Genomic DNA, 24,196 nt, shown 5'->3' with positions numbered 1-24,196 from the left:
GGTATTACTTTATCAATAAAGAGAGTTTACACTAGTGTGAATGCCACACTTTGTTTCCCCTTGCACCAGCAAATTTTTTTAAAGATCAAAGCATATTGTATAAGTATGCGGTGTTTGACATTGGATAAAGTACTCTTTTTCAAAACAGACATTTTCCAAAAACATAACTCGCTAGACTAATGGGCAGTGAGAAGCCAAAATGACTGCCCTCCGCCTTCTCCTTGTGTATCTTTGCCAGAGTCCTTGGGACTTGCCAAATCCGGTCATGCCTGCTTAGCTTGCTCGACTGATTGTGCCAGAAAAGAAAATAAGACACAGATGTATTTGAGCTCTTTGAGATGCCAGTAAGAGAGACAGCTAATGGCTTCATTTCGACCCTCCCCTTCCAGCTGGGCACAGGTGGGGGATAATGAGGTCCCTCTCCCTAATCAAACTCAATTATTTACTACTCTATATAACCGCAAAGACATTCACATTCAGTTCAGAATATAAAACACACTGTGGGCTACTTCCAACCACTGCCACTGGGTATTTATAACAAACTCAAGTGGCTAACAGTTTGCCTTGGCAGGAGTTTAAGTGTGTAAAGTTTTGCAAACTGTTTCTGTTCAAATATGTCCTGCTGAAATGGGGTCCCAGGCGGGGTCCCATAACTGTCAGGTCAGTGAACTGCATAACATCTGAGAACGTATTCACAATGCAGTGCAGACAGGATCTGGAAATCAAACGCTTCGTTCTACCGCAACCTTCTGAGCAGCATCACGGTTTTTTCAACAGCAAGACTGACACTGTATTAATAAACATTACAAGTCACTAGCCTGACATGTACATAGCAGCAGCTGACAGACTCCAGCCTAAGCTGAGGGGAGAACAGAAGAAATCAAAATGAGACACAGTAACTAAACGTGGCCAAAGGGGGTGGCTCAGGAAACAAATAACATTAATGTCAGCAACCTGAGTCCTAAACTTTTAAGATACATAGCAACTAAAGCAACATTCTGGTTTAAGTTCTGGATACCAAAGTAAGTTGATAGCTATCTAAAATGTGTGCTTTTACTGGAGGAACAGAGTGAATCCTGGCACACTTTCAGCAGACAGACATTCCAGTGAGCAAAACATTCATATTTAGCTTGTCTGACCTTTGCATTCTTAGAAGTATGTAATTAATGCTTTCCGTCTTTATTACTTGCTCCAATATTACTGCCATTTCAAAGAGACAAAGAAAAATCTTCTCTTTTCTCTAGACAGTAGCTGTTGCCAAAAAGGGAATCAAGTCAGATTTACAAATACAAAATTAAACAGGCTGCATATGTTACATCTCCACACACGAGGACAATCTGGACAACGAAAATGTTTGCTAATACAACAGAATGAAAAGAAACAACACACAGTTGGTCCTCTGTGATATGAGCAAAAAATATACAACTAGGAAAATTTATACCCATATTGTCAGGCCTGGTTACAAAGAACATAGTCATCTTTTTTTATTCTTTATGCTATTTTAGCTCTGCCCCTTACCAAACTGGACGACCTTGGGTAAGTAACTACCTGTCTGTGATCCTCAGCTTATACAGATGCCCCCTGGCTTACGATGGGGACTACGTCCCTATAAACCCTCCATAAGTTGAAAAGGTTGTAAATTGAAAATGCATTTAATGCACCCGACCTACCAAACAGCAGAGCTGAGCTCAGCCTGCCTTACATGTGCTCAGAACACAATATCCAAAAAACTCAGGGGACACAGTCCACTGTTGAATATCAGCTGTTTGCCCTCACGACTGTGTGCCCAACTGGGCACTGAGGCTCGCTGCTGCTGTCCAGCATCACGAGAGGGTATCAAACTGCATATCATTAGCCTGGGAAAAGAGCCACATTCAAAATTTAAAGTGTGGTTTCTACTGAATGCATACTGCCATCACACCATCATAAAGTCAAAAAAATCTTAAGTAGAACCATCCTAAGTCAGGGACTGTTTGTCTGAATGTTTAAAAAATGAATTGCTTGTGAGGAATAAATGAGATAATGGCTAATAGGTGCACTAAACTGTGTGAGGGTGCAAAAATGCTCATTTTCTTTTCTTTTGTCTTCTCCAGACCACAAGGCACTATCACATAAGAGCAGGAGAGGCTTCAAGCTAATGATATCCTTTCATAAAGGTCTGGTCACTTGGGGTGACTGTGGAGAGCCAGTCAGGAAGGCATGCTAAAACTACCAACCCTTTTGAAAAGCCTTCACACAGGAAAGAGCAATGAATCTAGGGCATTCCTCCTTCAAAAGCACCTAAGCTTTCCCTTCAATGCAGAGCCAACAGAAGCCATGGCTGCTGTCTCTGGGAGCCCGCTGGGCCACACCGCCCGAGCCAGGCAGCCCGCTTCTGGTAGGAGACCTTCACCATCTGCCTGCCCGCCCCACCGCTCCGTTCCTAAGAGCAAAACCCTAACTGGACTCTGTCCGCCCTGCGGTCCTGGTCAGAGCAGCTCCTTTCCCAGGTCCCCTGCTATATTAAACACTTTAAGTAAAACACATCTAGGAGGGCAGCTTAATTGCTCTTACTGACTTCTGATCTAGGGGGATTCTGTTCATTTTATTGGTTTTGACTTTTCTTCCCTGGAGTCAGCAATTTAGGGACTCTTAAATTTGCTCTGTCCAAAATCGATCAAGAACAAAGGATGTCTTAGAATCCACTTGCTGATCTGGTAAAGGAGGCAGGCAGGTTCCATTAGCGGGCTCCTAATTTGCAAGTAGTTAAGAGTAATCCATTCTCTTTCCCCAAACAACTCTATTTCCCGGGGTTTCCTGGGCCCAAGGGCCCAGGAGGGAAAGGCTGGTCTAGCCCTGACTTGGTAAGACCAGCAAAAGGCACCCAGCTTTCCAATTAGGAATCCATTTAACTAGCACCTCTCTTTAAATGCAAATAATTACATAATAAGTCTTCTTTGCATGATCAAACAAAGAGGAGTTTTAAATTTCCTTCTGTGTAAAGAAAAATAGCTCTATTATTAAATCCTTCTATAAAAGACATGTATTAATTGTGTAATAATAAAGAAGGTTAAACCCCATACACACCTCAGTGTGAATTATTCAGACTGATAAATCTCTGACAGAAATAACAAAAATAGCAACTGTGTAATATTTCCTACACACCAGGGTCTGAGCTAACTTCCTCACAGCAACATGTCCTCCCTGAGGCCCAAGGGCTTCCAGAGATGACAGATGAATTCACAGACTCTCTAAGTTTCAGAAATGAAAAACTCCACCTTTAATGTAGTGCAATAAAATCACATATATGTACACAACACATACATATGCACACACATCTGTCATATACCTGTGACACATAATTAGTTCAATGAAATTCACGTAGCTGACCCTTAACACAGTTTTGAACTGCAAGGTCCACTTGCATGTGGGTTTTTTTAATTAAAAATACATACAGTACTATAAATAAATTTTCTCTTATGATTTTAACGTTTTCCCTAGCTTACTTTAATATAAGAATACAGTATATAATACATGTAACATATGAAGTATGTGTTAATTGAGTTTATGTTATTGGTAAGGCTTCCATCAAAAGCAGGCTACCAACAGTTAAGTTTCAGGGGAGTCAAAAGTTATATGCAGATGTTTTGACTGCACAGGGGCTGGTGCCCCTAACCTCTGCATTGATCAGTGGTCAATAGCATTCACAGTGACTTAGACATAAGGGACAGATACAGATATAGATGTAGCGACTCCCAGTTTTCCACCTTCCCCATTTCCACCCAGCTGGAGGAACCCTGAGTAGAGAGCCAGGGGAGCCTCATCAGACAGATATGAACAAGAAGCTCGGACAAGCCAGGATGGACAAATCTGGCCCATGCCCATTCATTTACGTATAGTGTGCGGCTACTTCTGTGCTACTATGGCAGAGTCGAGTGAAGCAGACTGTATGGCCCCTAAAATACCTATCTGGTCCTCTAGAGAAAAGCCTGCTGACCTGCGGGATCAAACTGATGAGATTTGGGGGGTTGTGTGTCCCAGCAGCTAGACTTATTTAACATCGCCAATAGACTCAGGAAGGGCCAAATGACATCACTGCAAGTTGTGTGCAAAGTTTGCTGAACAGAGAAAAGTGATGGAGAAATGGGCACAAGGCTCTCCGATCTCTGAACAGAGAGGAACAGCCCTCAATACTCTGTGCTCTGCCGTGCCTGTGTCGCCCTGTGCTCAGGTATCAACAAGCAGAGACACAACCTAAGCACAGGCCAGCTCACGTCAGAAAGCAGGGTGACCGATCATCCCGGCTCCCTGGGACAGAGGGGGTGCTCTTGTGGGACTTGCCATCTTGAAACAGGCAAAGTTCTGGGCAAACTGGAAGAAACTGGTCATCCCAGAGAAATGTTCTTTACTTTTCCAGTAAAGAATACTTAAAACTTGGGGAGGATGTACTATATATCAATTGGCCCATTAAAATAATGAACAAGCAGTTAAAGATACATTTCATTATTTAAAAGGACAAACAATAATATGGTAATCTGATGTTTGCATGAAAACCAAAGGCTCAAGTTGACAAGTAAAACTTTTAGCACCAGTGAAACCCAACACCGGTGATTTAATTTCAGCAAAACATCATCTGTTGCATTAAAGTTGCTAATTTGTATTTTATTATTGTTATAGTTCCATCTCCATTTAACTTGTAACTTTGTTTAGGTTGCCAAAGACATGAATTTGTAGATAGAATTTTACATTTGTACGTATTTAAGTAACATAATAAAATTTGGGCAAGCATTAATTTTCCTTTAAAAGAGAGCTATACGTTACTGATGTTTAAAAAACATCCTGACGACAATTCCATGAGGTAGTTACTATTATCTCCATTTTATAAAGGAAGACTCTGAGACTACAGGTCACGCAGCAAGTCACTAGTGAAGCCGAAACTTGAACCCAGATTAGCCTAAACTCAAAGCCTGAGCTGCCTCATGTGGAGTAGGGAAAGACAGTCCACTGGAACCTCCTAGTTGCGCGGTGGGTGAGGGCCTCTGAAAGCCAGAGGCAACCCGAGGCTTCATAGTTTTCAAAAGGAAGGAGTGGGGCTGCAAAATAAAAAAGGTTAAGTGGGCTCAGAAAATGAGGTGGGACAAAAAAACGTGGTCAAAGGGCCTCCTAGCAGCCCATAGACAATTTCAGACTCTCATTCATTCCTGCTTATAAAGCCCTGTGCTAGGTACTAAGGATATACAAATAACTAAGATTGTACCCTCCCTATCTTGAAGGAGTTCATGGTCTGGATACTACTTGTAAGGATGTCTGCCTGTGGGAGGACTCGGTGGAAAGTCTGCACATCTCCAACATCCACTCCTGCCCATGTTCAGCAAAAGTGATTCCAACTCAGCCTTCTCTGAGCAATGTCCGCCCAAATTCTGTCCTTCCCTGATAGAAAACAGAAAGTACAGGGAAAAGAAAAATGGAGAAGCAGCAAAGAAATATATTCGGTTACCCACTCAAGAAATATCTGTGGCATACCTACTATAGTGACCAAGCCGTGCTGGGTGTTGTGGGACACAAGTGATCCAGTTCTTGCCCTCGGAGAATTTTTATGAGTAATAACAGTAACTGCAGCAAACAGCCAATGCTTACACAGGCCAGGCGCTGTTCTAAGTGCTTTACCTCTATTGACTCATTTAACCCTCACAACAGCTCTATGTGGGAGCCATTATTATTACCCTCATTTAACTGAGCCATAGAAAAGTGAAGTAATTCAGCTAAGATCACACACTGGTGAGGGTAAGGTCAGGACTAGCACCCAAGCAGTCTTGCTCCAGAGGCCACCATGCTCTTATGGATTTCACTGCAGTAGGGGCTGAATGTTCACTTTAAGATAGTAGGATCTGCTTGAAAGACTAGACCAATGCTAGATTCCCTGCGCCAACTCTCAGCAGGATGCTTGACGTCAGGCATAAGTTCAAACCTAAGCCTGACAGTTACTCAGACTCAGTCGTCATGTCTCCAAAATGGTCATAATAAAAACTGGGCTGGCCTAGCTGGTGTGGCTCAGTTGGTTAGAGCGCTGTTTAAAAACTGAAAGGTTGTGGGTTTGATTCCCAGCCAAGGTGCGTGCCTGGGTTGCCGGCTCAGTTCCCAGTCTGCATGTGTACAATCCCAGTCCAGGCGCATATGGGAGACAACTGACTGACATTTCTCTCATATTGGTCTTTCTCTTCCTTCCAGTCTAAAAGTAATGAAAAAATGTTCTCAGGTGAGGATAAAATAATAATAAAATAAAAACTGGATTACACTTTCAGATTAAATGAAGAACGTACACACAGTTGAACCTCAGTAAACAGGAATTCGCCTCCTGTTGCCAAACCTAGCTTTCTCTTCCTGGTTCAGTTCAGTGTCTTCCCAGCTACTTCCCACTCATTCTCCACTGGGAGAAGGATGCAGAGAGGAAGGGGGAAGCGAAGAGAAGGAGTGACAGCTTCACTCACTGTGCTGGCACTTCACTCCCTGCAACTTTGGACACATCCTTGGAGATTCCCGAAGGTCTGCTCTTTCCTGCATTTGCAGGAAAGAAATTTCTATCTTAGAATACAGACCAGAAAGGTGAATGGGAGGTTGCTGAACTAAGAAAATATACACAGGAGAAATGGTCAGTAGCCTGTACTATTTTCTCAGACAACCAAGAAACACAAAACCCAGAAAATTTAGTGACATTTTTGTTCTAAATGCTCACATATCAAGATTCTACTTTACCTCATGTTTTCAGAAACACTCCAGACATGTCAAATAAAATCTCTTGACTTTAAAATAGAAAAGTATTGACTCGGGTATGTGTGTTTCAGAGTGAGAGTGCAGGGATGGGAGTCATTCGGGGAGAAAAAAAGAGCACTAAGTTTAAAGCAGTTATTGTTACTGTCTGCCTTTCGCCCTACCCCCATTCCCTGGAAGGTGGGGTTCACGGCGAGATACTTCTCCTGGGAGAGGTGTATCCGTTCCACCCCCAGCCCTACTCTATTGAAAATCATTGATTTAAAAGCTATTGTTTTAAAAAGAACTTTCAGTTTAAAAGACTGCTATGATCATATGTTAATTGTATTAACAATTAACATGTGTAAAAATTATGTGCTAATGTGAACAGTTCTTTTATGTAATCACTTACTAATAGATAATGCAAATGCAAGTAGAAACTACTGAAATACCACTGTATACATTCTTTTAAAGTAAAAAGAGAAACCTTCCAATGACACCTTGTGATTGTAAGACTGAACAGAGGGCTCTGTGAATGCTACTGGTAGCACTGTAAATCGGTGCATCTTTCAGAAGGTTGGACACATGTCGATATAACGCGGTCTAGCAATGTTTCTACTCTGACCAATAATCCTACTAACAGAAATTATCCAAAGGAAATTATTCAACAGAAATAAAATGGATCCTGCAAAGACGATCATAGAGTCTCTTTTTAAAAGCAAAATGAGAAAACAACCTGGCTGGTGTAGCTCAGTGGATTGAGCACGGGCTGCAAACCAAAGGGTTGCTGGTTCGATTCCGAGGCAGGGCACATGCCTGGGTTGCAGGCCAGGTCTCCAAAGTGGGACACCTGAAAGGCAACCACACACTGGTGTTTCTCTCCCTCTCATTCTCCTTTCCTTCCCCTCTAATAATAAAAAAAAAAAACCACTTAAAAACCCAAAACAAAAACGAGAAAACATCCGAACACCCTGTGAGGGGCACCCGCCAGGCCACACACTTTTCTGTTTTAGTGCTCGGCGCATTCTCAGGGCCTGCGGACAGCTGTGTCCCCACCACAGCGTCATTCCGTGGGCACAGGGGTCGTCTCTGTCTAGATCCTTGGCACGTAATAAATGTGAGATGTAGGAATTAAGAACAGATATCGAAATATTTTTATGTAATGTTAACTAAAAATAACACCATAGATGAGATAAAACTGAAACTCTGTATGCATACACATGGAAATGATTATACAAAAATGAAAGTAGTTATATCAGGACAGAGGAATTTAAACATTTTTTAAAGTTATTGTTTTAGTGTCTCTGAAATGTGAGAAGGAAGAACGTGTTTGCTGTTACAGACAGCGACCATGACTTCACAGCAGAAACAAAACAGCAATTATTAAAGCTGGAGGAGTTGCCCCAGCCCCCCAGGCATTCATTTTTTGCTCAAGGGTGGAAAGATTCAAAATACTCATATATCATAGGTAGCATAATCCTATTTTGAGCAACAATCTGAAACAAAGGCAGTATGTTTTAAAGAGACAGGTAGAAAAGTCCTCTAAAGCAGCCTCTTTTGGATAGTGAATTTGCTGGTTCCTAACAGCAGGGGGTGCCAAAGGGATCGCCATTGTTCCCAGGAGCTGGCAGGAGAGGGAGGCCGCCACCCTGGTTAGAAAAGCTGAAGCCGCGCTGCAAAAACACTGCCTGTTTCCCCCTAACAATGGGGACTGACGGGTGGGAAAACTCGGGCACTCTGTAGATCTGGATGGATAAAAACCACGCTTTTATTTTCACGAACTTCTGATATTTAGAATTTCCCTGAATCAACAAACCACAGTAGTATCAGCAGTGCTGGTGACCTGTCCTGAAGAGAAATCACAGGCACGATGATAGCACATTCCAGCCGGTGCAGGTCCCCAGCATCACTCACGTCGGCCACTCTGACACCGCACGTCAGGAGTTACTGTCAGACCTGCCACTGGACCTTCTCACTCAATGTATGCACACAGCTGTACGTGTTACTGTATCACAGTTTGTTTAATAATAACAAATTCTTTTGTAGTCTTGTGAATTTTATTTTCTGCATGTAGGAACACTTTCCTGAGAGGCTTTTATATGCTTTACCAGACTGCCAAAGGCACAGGCAAGGTTAAAAACCTCTGCTCAGTTTAAAGAAAGGCAACTGAGGGGAAAAATCAAATTGGATCTGAACAAAGCTGGAGAGAAAGAGAAGTATGTTGAGCCACAAGAGAGAAGTGGCTGTGATGCCCATTTTCATTTCGTTTGGATTCCCTGAAGAGAATTTTTGCTTCACAGACTCCAAAGTGCCCCAATATGTCCAGAAGCCCAGCTCCTAGAGGGGACGTTCAGAGATCTACCTGGTTTGTTACCACGAAGCAGTCTGTATTCAACATAGGGGCAGAGGCGTGAAATACAATGCGAGCACTGTCCCCACATCTCTCTGGAAGTAATCATTACACGTGGACTCTCCAGACACCAAATAAATATTCATTTGATGAACAAAACCAAAATCAAATCCAAAACTGCACAGAAGGCAAAGGTGAGATATTGAGGTAAGTAACAGTCGGTACTCACATTCGAACAAAGAGTGACTCTTTGGATGTCAGACCAGGAGATGAATACTTTTCAACCAGGGCCAGAGTACTGAAGCCGAACTTATGAATGGGCTCATTGGAATCCAGTGGGGGGAAATCCGTGTCGACCTCCCCATCATCCTCCGCAATGTGCAGGCAGTAGGCATTGACATTGTCACTGAAAGGAGAACCAAAAAGGGGAGTGAACACCATGGCAAGAAAGGAACACAGCGACCAGAGGCCCTGATGTAGAGCAAGCCAACTTGAGGTACTGCCATTCTGCCCCCCGAAGCCTGCAGATATGGTTAGATCCCCCAAATCCCTCCTCATCTGATGAGAAAACACACGGCAGTGCAAAGGGGGAAATCCAATGTGAAACAAGCACCTTTATACTCTAGTCTTCCACAAATATTTACTGAGCACCCACTGTAGGTAAGACACAGAATCCCTCAGATCAAAGATGAGATTTAGTATCAAGTCTCAAGGAATCTTACAACAATAGGAAGGGGTAAAGGTAAGCACTATTATTAGCTATAACATAAATGTAAATAAAACAAATACTATAAAAGAGACACACCAAACTATAAAGGAGAGAAAATTACTTGGGGGGCAATCAGTGGACTTCGATTTATGTTAGGACTAAGAAAGTACCAGCTCTGGCTCAGGAGAAGCACACGCAGCAACAAAACAGTCGATACAGCTCCTCTCTCTCAGGAAAACCAGCCTCACTTGGCAGGATCTGACTCCAAACACCAAGGACACTTAACAGAGTAAAGTGAATGACCCGATTTACCCTCATCAACTGCTGACGGACCTTCCTCACTTCCCTAGAACATCTGGTCCGCAATCTCAGATTCTAGCCTCGCACAGTTTAGAATCAACACATACCTCCTTCTCCTTCTTTGGGGAAGTAAAAAGTTGATTTGCTGAAAAAGGATGGGAAACTGTATCAACACAAAGACAATTCAAACCTGAAATCAGCCCTGGCTGGTGTGGCTCAGTGGACTGAGTGCTGGCCTGTGAACCGAAAGGTCACTGGTTCGATTCCCAGTCAGGGCACATATATAGGTTGTGGGGCATGTGAGGGGTGGGCGTGCAAGAGGCAACCGAACAATGTTTCTCTCCCTCCCTCCCCCTCACTCTCTAAAAATAATTAAATAAAATATTTAAAAAATAAAGCTGAGATCAACTTAAGACATTTTAGATATCCTGCTCCAAAGCTGAACTGTGCGAGTGCAAATCTGCTAGTGCTAAGAAGCGTGAATCCACTAGTTCACAAGGAAATGGGAGTCTAACTTCTGCAGCTTAAATTCGGAGTTTTAATCATATGATTGATGCTTAAATTAATTAATTGCAAAGTATATGCTAATTGTTTAATTGGTTGCTTGATCTATATAGATCATTTTTTGAATTAAATGAGTTGATTTACAAAGTTTATTGATTGGATGTGACAATGAATTATTTCACTGACTACCTGATTTGCAATTTTCCCAATTAATTCACAAATCTTTTGCTGCAATTCTACTTATTGAGAGAGAGCCTACTTCAGGTGATCTATACTTAGTCTGTCACGATTAAGAGATATTTATTATATAAAACAGGTAATAAGGACAGATTAAAATTAATGGGAGCTGTAAATCTGCTAAATGGATGGATAACAAGAAAGTAATCTGGCTATGTTTGTCACTATAAATTTCATGTATTTGCAATGCTATTAAGAAATTTAAAATTCATCTCTGAGTGGTATGAGAAACTTAAAGGTCTTTGCAAGGGGTTGCCAACTTAAACAGAAAACACTATAGAATCAGAAAGAAGCCACTCAGACGAGGAAAACATCACGGTGTACTAGCAAAGAGCTTTGTATCCAGAAGACTTGAGTTCAACATTAAGCTCTATCACTCATGGGTTACGTGGTTTCAGAGAAAATAAACTTCACCTCCTTGAGTTTCAGTTTTTACTTCTAGGAAAAGGGTATAATGGCGTAACTCAACTGTGGTTGTCAGATGATAACCATGTGATATTAGATGAGATGATACATAGTGCTGAGCATAGAACAGAGGCAAAAAATAAATGGTAAGGCAACTATAATGAAGTCAGATGAAAAACAACTGGGGTAGTTATGTCAATCCATAAAGACACTGTGGACGCAACTAGAGGAAGAAAGCAACAATGAAACTGAGTGACACGTTCTACGTGCACACGTCTGTGACCGTAGTTCATATGTCCACTGTGCTCCAGCCTTGGGGCCACTGAGCCCCTGGGATTTTGTGAACAGGGCAGACGCCAGTGAAGCCAGCAACAGACAGCACGAATTATTCACCGCAGTGTAAATCATCCCGAGGAACGCCTGTGACTCCCCAGCATCGCAGAGGTTTCAAGGGCAAGTGATAATGGATCAAAGCAGAAAGCCAACAATGGGTATCAGAAGAATTCTGCACTGATTGTCAAGGGACGCCCCCAAATCCCCTCAAAACAAGCTCAACAAATGGCACAGGCTCAGATCTGAGCGCCAACAGACTCACTGACAAGTACTCTTATTCTCCCCAGTTCTTGAATACACAGTGTGAAACCATTTATTCTTTCAAGGAACATTTGCAAAGTGCCTGCCCTTGGCTGTTGCCTGTCCTCAGTACTGGGGACACAGCAAAGGGAAGAATGAATGATTCACTCTATATTAGACAAAACTAATGGAAGTCTTTTCTGGGTTATCATTAAGGTTGAGCAGCAAATAGTGCTCCAAATTCTAAAACCTCTTAATTAAATGCCTAAGAAGAAAATGACTAAAATTCTGTATTCTGTGCACAGACACACTGGTTCCTTTGTGTCTTTAAAAAGGAAAGAATAATAAAAGAAGCCACTGTGGTGTTTTGACTTTAAAACTGCATCAGGAGTCCAAATTAGCATCAGTACAGTAACCATTAGTATCATTAGCTATATTTACTGAGCCCTACGTGCCAGACACTCGGCCAAGTGGTTTAGACACTTGAGCTCACTGAACCCACCCATCAGCTTAGTCTCTTTTATGTCCATTTTACAAATGAGAAAACTGAGCACCAATGAGGTTAAGTGCTTTGCTCAAGATTAAACAGCATGTAAGTGACAGAGCCGAGATGCAAACCCAGGTAGTCAAGAAGCCTCATTCTGGACCCCCACCTACCTCTCTGCCAAAGCCACACGGTGTATTTCTATGGAAATGTTATATACTTAGAAAAGGAGGAGGAAACCACAACACATTGCTTATAAAAGATTAGAGGCTTTGGGAGATTTATTTCAACCTCCTTGTTTTTATACATGGGAAATAGATGCCTAGAAAAGAGGAATGAAATGCCCACCGTCACCCACTTAAACAGGGGCAAAGCCGGTTCTAGACAGCTCAGGTCTCCTTGCTTCTGTTTCATTACTCTTTGATCAAATCAGAAGACAGTGGCATTCTGAAGTGAGGAGAGAAAACTGACCACTGTGGTCCCTGACTCAGGAATTCCCCAAACAGAGACATCTAGAACTTACAAAACAGCGAAAACAAGGGCGCCTCCTTCTGACATAGTTCAGTGGGACAGACAGGTTTTGCAGTCAGATCTGGTTTTAATGCCAACTCAACCGTTAACCAGCTTTGTGACCAAATCTCTCTGAACTCCACTTCTTGTCTATAAAAAGCTTTCCTTGATTTTCCCAGGACAATCATTTGCAAAAGTGATTCTCCTGTGTGGCCTTAGAGAACTTGGTTACTATCCTTGCATATAACTATTGCATTGCTCCCTTTCTTATTTATGCATCTACATTCTGAAGAGCAGGGTCCTTCTACTGTCTCTGCATCCTTCCTGAAGAAAAAATGGCTGGCATTTAGAAGGAACTTAAATATTTGTTGAATGAATGAATACATGCGTGTGTAGAATGAATCACTCTTACCTATAAAAAAGCATAAAGGGTATTATCAAAAAGGGGGGTTTTAACAATAAGTGGTTTTTCTTTTCTATTAAAAAATTAATTTTAGAGAAAGAGGAAGGGGCAGGGGGAGAGGAGAGGTGGGGAGGTAGAGAGACAGACAGACAGGCATCAATTTGTGTTCCACTTACTTAAACATTCACTGGTTGCTTCTGGTATGTGACCTGAATGGAGATCGAACCTGCAACCTTAACAGGTTGGAATGATGCTCTAAACAAGTGGGGCAACCCAGTCAGGGCATAAGCTTGACTTGCTTCACTGATATCTGTTAACCAAACAGGGCGTCGTAGGCCATGCACAGGTGGCGGAGATTGAAATTCAAGACCGGGGAGAAGGCGGCTCTGTAGAAGGTAAGACTGAGTACTGGCACCTCACTTTTTAATGGAGGAAAAACCACTGAGATTATTGCAACTACGTAAAATCATTCAATTATATACATATAAAAAGACTAATAGGAAGGGTACCAAAAAGTTTACAAAGGTTATATTTACATTTAGGCAATGAACACTTTTTCTTTCTAAATTTCTTTATCTTTCAGATATTACACAATAAATAGTGTAACTTTCACTTCTCTTTATAAAATATTTAACTTATTTTTTAATAAGGGTAATTACATGCTTCTCATAGAAAATTTAGAAATACGGAACAGCACAGAAAAGAGTGGGAAACCCCTAACCCCACCGCACGGAAGAATCGCCTGTCCTAACGACCCCGAGCACGGCCTGCCTCTCCACATCCCGATCCCTACATACGGTATTGTTGCTACCAAGTTCTGTAATTAGAGAAAATAACCATCCCACTACATCCAGGTCTTGTAAGAATTAAATGACTTAATTCACTGCACAGTGCCTGCTATGAAGAATTCTCATCTTTCCAAGGTTTTTCCTTCTATTCTTAAGCTTCTGAGACATAGAAGCAGAATTAACTACCTAACAGAAGCTAATGGTAGATAGCCTGAGAGAGAGAAACCTAGAAGTCCTGGCTGTGAATCACACCAGAGAGGGAGGAATAATCAAGAGACTAAGGAACAAGTTATAGGGAAACTGGGTCCACAGGAAGAGGCTTAATTTCAGAGTTGGGCAGATGTGCAAGGAGACCCTCACAGACCATGAAGTTTGTGAAAGAGCTGGAATTTTGAACAATGACTGGATGCAAAATGGAGCCTGTTGCCAAAAAAAGAGACCATTGGGGGCGGGGGGTGTTGAAGATATATAGCACCAAAGCTTTAATATATATACTCAACTGAATTTCATTTATTCATAGTCTATCGGATAAGTCTAAAATTTTTCATTAGAAAAATTTATTTCATTGAATTATTGACCGATATTCACTTTATGTTCAAAGACCAGTATGGTTTTTATGAAGAGACAGAGCCTCTAGCCCACAGATAAATGGTACTTAATTCATACATGAAAATTCAGGAGTATTCCAGGAAGCACCCCAGATTTCTATCAAATGTGATCTTACATGTTCAATTTACGACTCATAAAAATTCACTTATTTTGGAAAATGCAAAACACACTAAGTGTGATGTCCAGACAGATGGATGCTTATTGTTTTTTTAATGAAAAATAAATGAGTGCATGATTCTAAAATGTCCAGAACTCTCATTACTTGGGCTTTGCTGTTTATTCTGATGACAGAATCAATGTTAAAAGTGTGTCAGGAATTAGCAAGAGAAAGAAAGCTCCCAAGGGTTGCAGCTTAGAAGTTCATCTCTTTGAAGTCAGAGAAAAGATTTTTAAGACTGTGAAGATTTCCTTTTATCCAAACAAAAATCCCATAAATAGAAAGTAAAAACTAAAACAAAAAAATTATCATAATGTTTGGCAAGCCACATCAACCTCACACAGGAATAGTTAAGTCTAAATTTTCCGGTACAAAAAAAGTTCTAGGGAGAAAATACCCAGTAATTTCTAAGTGCAAACAAGACCTTCATATTGTTCTGAGCCCCCTTTTTGATAGTTTCTAGTGCTGTGTCTTCAAGTTCATTGATTTCTTCTTTTGCAGTGTCTAACACACTGTTAATCTCATTTAGTATAGTTTTCATTTCAGATACTGTATTATTTGTCTCTAGAAATCTTTGGGTTTAAAAAAATCTACTTCTTTCCCCTCTATGTTCATGTTTCCCTCCATCACCTTGAACATATAGGGCATATTTATAATGGCTGCTTTAACATACTTGTTTGCAGATGCCATTATTTCTGGCATTTCTGGAAAGTCCTCTTTTGTATTCCTCTGAACTAGAGAGGAACTCAGACAAGTTCAGCTGGCAGAATTCTAAGTTTCAGAAACTCACTAAGTTTATTACAAATTTGCCCTGTAAACACTCACCCTCAATCCCACTACCAGGGGATCTTTCAAAAACACAACTGAGATATTGTCAACCCCCCGCTTAAAACCTTTCCTTCAGAATGAAAACAAAACTGCCACTGAAAGCACTGGTTTCCATAAAGCCTTCCATTATACTCTTCCCCGATTCCCAACCCTATCTCCTCCCATTCCCTCACCCCAGCCGCCTGCAGTGCCCCGGTCAGGTCTTAGGGCCAGCTCCCATCACTGTTCAGACCGCTTCCTAGTCCATGTGGCTATCTCTTGAGGTTTAGCTCAAGCATCCCTTCTGGTGCGTGGAGGCCTCCCAGGCACAGCAAGGGTAGAGAATTTCAATCCAGGACTTTGAATGTTACCATGTTCTCTTATTCATGCCACAATTATCTATTGAATATTTGCTATGTATTAATATAAGCACTGTGTTATGGACCGGGAAACGCAGGTGAATAAAATAGATATGATTCAGGCTCCAAACTCGTATGTATTCTATTGCTCGTAAGAATTCTGCACTTGGATCCACCTCTGGAATAATCTCCGCTTTCATTTCATCCAAAATCGAACTCTTCATTCACCCCACTCTGAACCTACTTTTGTGTCTAGGACACCCCATTTCAGCAGCACCACCCACACAGTTTTTCAATGTCCAGTCTTGGGCCTTTATCTCTTCTCATTCATCCATGCTGGAGGCTTCTATTAATTCCATGTGGATGACCCCTAAATTCCCATTTCTAGTTCACATCTCTCTCCTCTAAACTCCAAACACGCAAATGTAAATGACTCTTTGAAAACTTCTCTTAGACACAGCAAAGCCCCCTCAAATTAACAGGCAGAAGCCCAAACTCAGGCTGCCCCTCCCGCTCCCCTTCACACACCAACCAACAAACGAACAAGACCTGGTCTTCCAATGTTCCCTACCTCGGCAAAGGGCGCAACGCGGAGTTGTGCAAGGCAGAAATCTTAGACACCTCTCCTCTCCCACACTTCCAACAGCTAATTCATTCCTGAGTCACGTGAATTTTTACCTCAACTGTTTCCAGAACCTGTCCACATCTCTCAATGTCCACTGCGGGCCCTGCCCCATCTTCTCTCCCTGCTTTGTGCTCTAGCCACAATGGCCTTCCTTAGTTCCCTGACCACCAAACTCCCTCTTGCCACAGCATCTCTGCCCTGCGGTTCTGTCTGCCACGACTGTCCCCTGCAAATGCCTCTGGTATCACTTTCTCGGGGGATTTCTTCCTGACTCAACTCCCAGGCTGGACTCTCATAAACAGTATTCCTCTCCTTCAGAGTGCTTAGCTCAGTTTTTAAGAAAACATTGTTTGGTTTAGTTATTTGAATTTTCTGCCCATTTCCCTTACTAAACCGTGGAAGCCATGACAGAGAGCCCACATCTGGTTCCATTTAGCAGTGTATACTCAGCAAAGTGCCTGGTATATAGCAAACACTCAATAAACATTTATTGTATACAAATGATAAGTGAAATGAGCCAGGAACGAAGTGCAATACATTTGATTGCTTCTTCTTCCCCATGAAACTGTAAATTTTTTGAGTGGGACAATCACATGTCTCTTGTTCTTCATTTTATCCTCAATACCAAGGCCCTGGAACTCTGTAAACACTTGCTGAGTGAAGAAATGACTGAGGAGTTAAGCCTTCGAGATTGAGCAGGGTATCACGAAAAGAGTGAGAAAGGCATTTCTCAAGAAGGAAACAGCAAAAGTATACATGGTGCTGGTGTCACAAAGCACCAGTTAGAGAACGTGATGCATTAGGATGCGGGGAGCACAGCTGGGGGTCAGAATGGGAAGGGCCTGATAGGCTGTATTATTCAGGTGAATGGTTCTCAGTGATGGCCCTAAGGAATACAGATTAGAAAGGGAAACCTAGAAAAGGGAAGAGTACAGACAGGCAGACAGCAAGAAACGGTGGGGGGCCGGCACTGAGAAGTATAAAGAACTCAAACTGCAAAGCTGTCAGAAAACATGATGTAAGGTCAAACATTCCTATAAACTTTCATGGCAAAGCAGAATTACCTGAGCCATCGGGAAAGGGCTAAATTATGCTACTGTTTATGACTTACTACTAGTTTTGTTTGTAGTGACAGCTGGTTATAGTACAGTAGTTAGCAAAACCAGAAATGAACATTTACTGAGCACTTGCCTTGTATTTTCTTATTTATAGTGGGTCCACAGTGAGCTCTACTGCATGGCTTTACCACGTTTTCACATACTCTAGAGCTGCACTTCCCAGCATGTGGCTACTGAGCACTTAAAATGTAGCTAACCGGAGTGGAGATGTGCCATAAACAGCAAATAAACACAAGATGCATATAAAAAGATGCTCAACATCATCTCCTTAGGGAATTGCAAATTAAAACAATGAGATACCACTGCTCACCTATTAGAATAGCTAAAACCCAAAAGAGTCACACAACCAAACACTGGTGAGAATGTGGAGCAAGAATTCTCATATACTGTTGACAGAAATACCAAATGGTTTAACTATATGTTTCGGAATATAGTTTGGCAGTTCCTTGGAAAGGTAAACACTGTGTTAGCATACAATCCAGTAAATGCACTCCTAGGTCTCTGCAAAACGAATGGACAACTTATGTCCACACAAAAACCTGCACATGGAAGTTTATAGCAGCTTTGTTTGTAAGTTGAAATCAATCAAGATGTCCTACGACAGGTGAATGGAAAAACCAACTGCAGTACAACCATACAATGGAGTATTATTCAGCAATATAAAGAAATGAGCTATGAAGCCATGAAAAGACATAAAGGAACCTTAAATACATATTGCTAAGTGAAAGAAGCCAGTTTGAACAGGCCATAAATACCACGAGTCTAACTAGCTAACAATCTGGAAAATGAAAAACTATAGGGACAGTAAAAAGATGAGTGACTGCCAGAGATGAGGAGGGTGGGACAGAGAGATGGAGAGCAGTTCACTGTTTGGGGAGTGAAACCATTTTATTTGATAGAATCTTCAGAACTATACGATACAAAGCGCGTACTCTAATGTAAGTGACTGACTTTAGTTAATAATAATAATAATAATAATAATAATGTACCAACATGGGTTCACTGATTGTAAGACATGTGCCACACTAATACAAAATGTTGGTAAGAAGTAAAAATGAGAGGCGGGAAGGAGATATGTGGCAACTCTATACTTTCTGTTCAATTTTTTTTCTCTGTAAACCTAAAACTATTCTAAAAAATAAAGTCTATTAAAATGTTTTAAAATCTTATAGGTAACCAGCCTCAGAACAACAAATAAACTAAAATTAAAATATATATACACAAAAAACAAACCTTAAAAAAAGTTGACTGACATGAAACCACATTATCACTGGTTGCAATGTATGTTAGTAAGATGAACTTCCCTATGAAAAGAAGTTGACTCAGACTGAATCAAAAGAGAAAACCCTCACAAAATTATTCATCATATTTAAACCAAAAAGGCAAAAGTAAAAGGCTTAAAAAAAATCATTAGATTAAACCAGTACAAAGAAAAACAGGGGGGAAAAGCTAACAGTATGGAAGCAAAGCAAAGAACAAGGCAGGACACAATACAAAACAAAAAACAAGTGAGGCTGTTTTCTGTTGAAAAAGTATAGTTCACAAAACAGATATGAGATGCATGAATCTTCTGTGCAGTGAAATATGTGAAATGGAAACTGTTGAAATTTTAGGAGAATTTGATAGAAACACACGAGAAAATGGAAGCTATAATCCATTTCTCTTAATTACCCACAGATGAAATAGTCAAAACATGTAAGAACATGATAGTAATTAAATATATTGATTTAGTAAGTATATATTGAATTCTGTAACCTATATAGAATTTTCCCAGAATCCATGAAATATTTATAAAAATTTATTGTATGGTATGATGCAAAATATAAATAAGTCTCTAAGCAGAAATTTTATAGGCTATAATTTCTGATCAAAATTCAATAAACATGAATCTATACAATAAAGTCTAAATTAAAAAATTCAACTGCCTAGAGATTGAAATGACTTGTTAGTTTCTTCCAAATAGATTTTTAGTTTCTCCTAAAATCACTGCATTAAAAAAAGCAGGAAATCAGCTTAAATACCACATTCCAATTCTGATCATGAGTTAACAAAGAAAGTCAAGAATTCCAGCTAAAGTCTCTATTCCTACTACCACAAACAGTTTTCACGGAACAGAGACAAAAAAACCATATTCTTTTCTTAAAAAAAAAAAAAAAGATTTATTTATTTTCAGAGAGGGGAAGGGAGAGGGAACGAGAGGAAGAAACACTGATGTGAAAGAGAAACATCAACTGGCTGCCTCTCACCTACCCTCAACTAGGGACCTGGCCCGCAACCCAGGCCTGTGCCCTGACTGGGAATCAAACCAGTGACCTTTCAGTTCACAGACCCATGCTCAATCCACTGAGCCATGCCAGCCAAGGCAAGAACAATACTCTTAAGTAAATGATTTTCTTGACAACCAGAATGAAATGAGAAGAATGGTTTCCCATGCATCCAGCAATTTGGTCTCCTGTGAATGAAGAGCTCTTTGAAAGGGCCAACACACTGGAACAGATCAAATAAGGACCAAACAAGGACCTATTTCAACACTTAAGTACAAATAAGCTGGAAAGAAAACACCGTCCACTACACTCTGATGGGAAGAGATCTCAGGGACATACTTTATAAGTTAGTTGTCTTATACTAAACAGGTCTGAGAATCCCACTGTCACGTAAGAATTGTAAAAAACTTCAAAAGATGATGGTTTATTCAAATTAAATGTAATTCTGTGATTCAAAATAGTTACAGAGCAACTATGTGAAAATGTTAACACACTGGATATACTTCAGGAATAAAAATCCTAATTAGATGTACTTAATTTCAGAGGCTTACACACTAATTTAATAGTCTCTATTTGGCGGGTTCAGAATTGCTAATTAAATCGGTTGACTCTTCCTTTTCCTTACTAATTTCTCCTCTGCTTTACTTACCAGTTTCTGATAGGAATGCATGGAAATGTTCCATTTTGACTGTGGATCAGTCATTGCCTCTTTAAAAATCTTTTTCTTTTTTACCTCACCCAAAGACATTTTTCCCCCATTGGTTTTTAGAGAAAGAGGATGGGAAAGAGAGAAACATCGATGAGCTGGGATTGTATATGCCCAGACAGGGACCAAACTCACAATCTAGGCATGTGCTCCGACTGGGAATTGAACCTACAACCTTTGGGTTACAAGACAATGCTCCAACCAACTGAGCCACACCAGCCAGGGCTAGTCAATGTCTCTTTATAACCCCCCTGAAATATCTTGAGACTGTTTTTAGATACATAAACAGTCAGAATTATTATATCATCTTGGTGGGCTGTTCCTTTTCATTATGTAGTTTACCAAAATATCCCTATTGACATTTTGTCTTAAATTCTACTGTTTGATGCATTGCCACTGGCCCAGTCTCTCCTACAACCCCCATCCCCCTTGGCCGGGTAGAGCTGAAGACTCTGGTCCATGGCAAAGGAGAAAGCAGAATGGCTGCTGCCTGACAGCTATTGGGCTGAGAAGGAGGAAAGGAAGCTTCTTTTGTACAACAAAAGTATTTAATTGTAATTAAGTCCAATCTATCTTCTTTTTTCCATTATGGATCATACTTTTAGTGTCATGTATAGGAGACCATTCCGTGTGGCATGGGGAATGTAGCCCAGCCTGATTCAGAAAACCAACAGGGAGCGAGGTCAGCACACATGACCATGCCCATGGATAGGTTCTCCTGTGGGGAATCAGGTCTGCAATGTACCTAGGCTGCTTGGAGGCTTGCTTTTGCTAAAACTCCCTCACTCTGAATTGAGACAATAAATGTTTACTGCATATCTGTAAAGTAACTTCCTAAAATCTATGCTAAACCTCCTAAGGATGAGTATAACCAGTTCAACCACTTTCCCTTTGCATTTGCAAATACCCTTCTTCTCTGATGTAATTAGCAACATCCTCTCTTTTGTTTTCTGTAAAAGGTAACCACCTAAAGTGAACCTGTGCATAGTAAATGAGGACCATCCTCATTGTAATTAATGTTCCCAGAAAAGCAATAAATGCCTGTCCAGACAAGGGTGGGCACCCTCTCTCTCTCAGAGAGTGGCCATGCTGTCCCTTTTTCTCCACAGGACTTCTGCAGTCAGTGTGAATTCGTTCGGGGCATCCACAACACAGGGACTCTGTGGGCTGGGGTCCACATCAGTCATGTATATAAAAACTCTTCATCTAGCCCTCCGTCCCAAAGATTTTCTCCTGTTTCCTACTAAAGGTTTTATAGTTTTACACTTTACATGCAAGTCACAATTAATTTCAAGTTAATGTTATTCATGGTATGAGATTTAGGGTGTAGTTGGTTTTTTTGGCTTGTTCATGTCCAGTTGCTCTACCCCAATTTGATAAAAAGGTATCCATTGGACCTTTTGGCTCTCCGAGCAGCACCATGGCAGTGGGCAAGAACAAGCGCCTGACAAAAGGTGGCAAAAAGGGAGCAAAGAAGAAAGTGCTTGACCCATTTTCTAAGAAAGACTGGTGTGATGTGAAAGCACCAGCTATGTTCAACATGAGAAATACTGGAAAAACACTAGTCACAAGAATTCAAGGAACCAAAATCGCTTCGGATGGTCTGAAGGGCCATGTATTTGAAGTGAGCCTAGCTGATCTGCAGAATGATGAAGCTGCATTTAGAAAATTCAAGCTAATTACTGAGGATGTTCAGGGCAAAAACTGCCTGACTAATTTCCACGGCATGGATCTTACCCGTGACAAAATGTGCTCCATGGTCAACAAATGGCAGACCATGATCGAAGCTCATGTTGATGTCAAGACTACCAATGGGCATTTGCTTTGTTTATTCTGCGTTGGTTTTACTAAAAAACGCATCAATCAGATTCGGAAGACCTCTTATGCTCAGCATCAACAGGTCCGCCAAATCCAGAAGAAAACAATGGAAATCATGACCCTAGAGGTGCAGACAAATGACTTGAAAGAAGTGGTCAATAAATTGATCCCAGGTAGCACTGGGAAAGACATAGAAAAGGCTTGCCAATCTATTTATCCACTTCATGATGTCTTTGTTAGAAAAGTCAAAATGCTGAAGAAGCCCAAGTTTAAATTGGGAAAACTCATGGAGCTTCATGGTGAAGGTAGCAGTTCTGGAAAAGCTACTGGGGATGAGACAGGTGCTAAGTTTGAACGAGCTGATGGATATGAGCCCCCAGTCCAAGAATCTGTTTAAATTCAGACATTTAATGCTGGCAAATAAAAAGGCCTATGGGGGGGGGGGGAAGGTATCCTTTCATTTAATTTGTATGTGCTTAAAAAAAAGATTTTATGTATTAATTTGTTTTTAGAGAGTGGAAGGGAAGGAGAAAGACAGAAAAACATCAACATGTGGCTGCCTCTTGAGCACTGCCTAATGGGGAATTGGCCTGCAACCTAGGCACGTGCCCTGACTGGGAAACGAACCAATGACCCTTGGTTTGCAGTCCAGTGCTCATCTGCTGAGCCACACCAGCCAGAGCTAATCTGTATGTACTTAATATGAAGACTCATCCATATCTGCATTCAACTCTGGGAGAGTCTCTGGCACTATCTCTTCAAATATTGTTTTTCTGCTGCTATTCCCTCCATTTCTTGCTTCACAAGTGGGAGGTTTTCAACCTTTCCTCTGTGTGTCTTAATTTACTCATTTTTCATTCTTTTAATCTCTTCATCTCTGTGTTACATCCTAGGTGGAATTCATTAGTGCTATCTTTCAACTCATTCCCTCTTTAACTGTGCCCACTCTAGGGTTTATCCCATACTTTTAAAAACTTTAAACACTAAATTTTGTACTTCCACTATTTTAGTTGGCTCTTTTCTAAATCCACCTCTTGATTCTCATCTGCTCATTTGTTTCATAATATCCTAAAAGTCTACCATGGATGGTATTCCTTCATCTCTTTGATAATTTTAAACATATTTATTTGAAATTAATTTTCAGATTGCCTTCTTACATTTTGTTGGGAGTGAATTCTGATTACTGTCTTTCTGTCTTAGTACTAGTTATACTCTTTTGCTTTGGAAAAGCAAATTTGATAGGTCATTTTGAATAGGAACACTTTATCTCTTTCTCTCCCTCCCCTACCCTCCTCTGTCCCCACTCCCTGTCTAACGCTTTTACAGACACTGCACCCGCTTCCATCCTGGTTGGGGCAGAGGCCTCCGGTCTACAGCCAGGTCTCGTTCTGGCTGCGCAGGATTCCTGTGCTTTAGTAACGCTGGGGATCCCATAAACTCAGTCGCTTCGTGGCCAGGTTCTGGTCCCACGGCTACCTCTACACCCCTGCCAGAAATAAAACTTTAAACAAGTCGCAGACCAAGTTAGCTGTGTGTTTTCTTTTCACAGGCAGGAATATTCCTCCCTAGGCCCCAGTTTCCAGCAGTGAGACTTCCCTGATCCCCATCCAGGTGTGAGGCCCCTTTGGTCCACACACTCTCACGCAGTGTTTCCCATTCCTTTTGTGTTTCTGACATCATGGTAGACTTAGAAAATGACAGTCTGTGTACAGCACACAGGTAGACGGATGAGACTGTTCCCCGC

General features: G+C 41.1%; 2 protein-coding genes across 9 annotated transcripts in view; one reads left to right on the top strand and one right to left on the bottom strand.

The window, feature by feature from the left end:
• Window positions 1–24,196, bottom strand: part of MAPKAP1 (MAPK associated protein 1) — a 217,448-nt gene that overhangs the window by 92,336 nt on the left and 100,916 nt on the right. For all 8 annotated transcript variants that reach the window (XM_037160554.2, XM_037160699.2, XM_037160623.2 and 5 more), the window contains one exon: window positions 9,306–9,482. In XM_037160554.2, coding sequence (XP_037016449.1) covers window positions 9,306–9,482 — 177 coding nt within the window. The remainder of the gene's footprint in view (window positions 1–9,305; window positions 9,483–24,196) is intronic.
• Window positions 22,055–22,872, top strand: LOC119060742 (40S ribosomal protein S3a-like). Its single transcript, XM_037161032.2, has one exon. The coding sequence runs from the start codon at window positions 22,055–22,057 to the stop codon at window positions 22,847–22,849; it is 795 nt and encodes a 264-aa protein (XP_037016927.2). The 3' UTR covers window positions 22,850–22,872.

This window comes from Artibeus jamaicensis, unplaced genomic scaffold (assembly GCF_021234435.1).
Source record: "Artibeus jamaicensis isolate MK-2021 breed Jamaican fruit bat unplaced genomic scaffold, CSHL_Jam_final contig_471, whole genome shotgun sequence".
Classification (NCBI taxonomy): Eukaryota; Metazoa; Chordata; class Mammalia; order Chiroptera; family Phyllostomidae; genus Artibeus; species Artibeus jamaicensis.
This window is presented reverse-complemented; position numbering and strand designations above follow the sequence as displayed.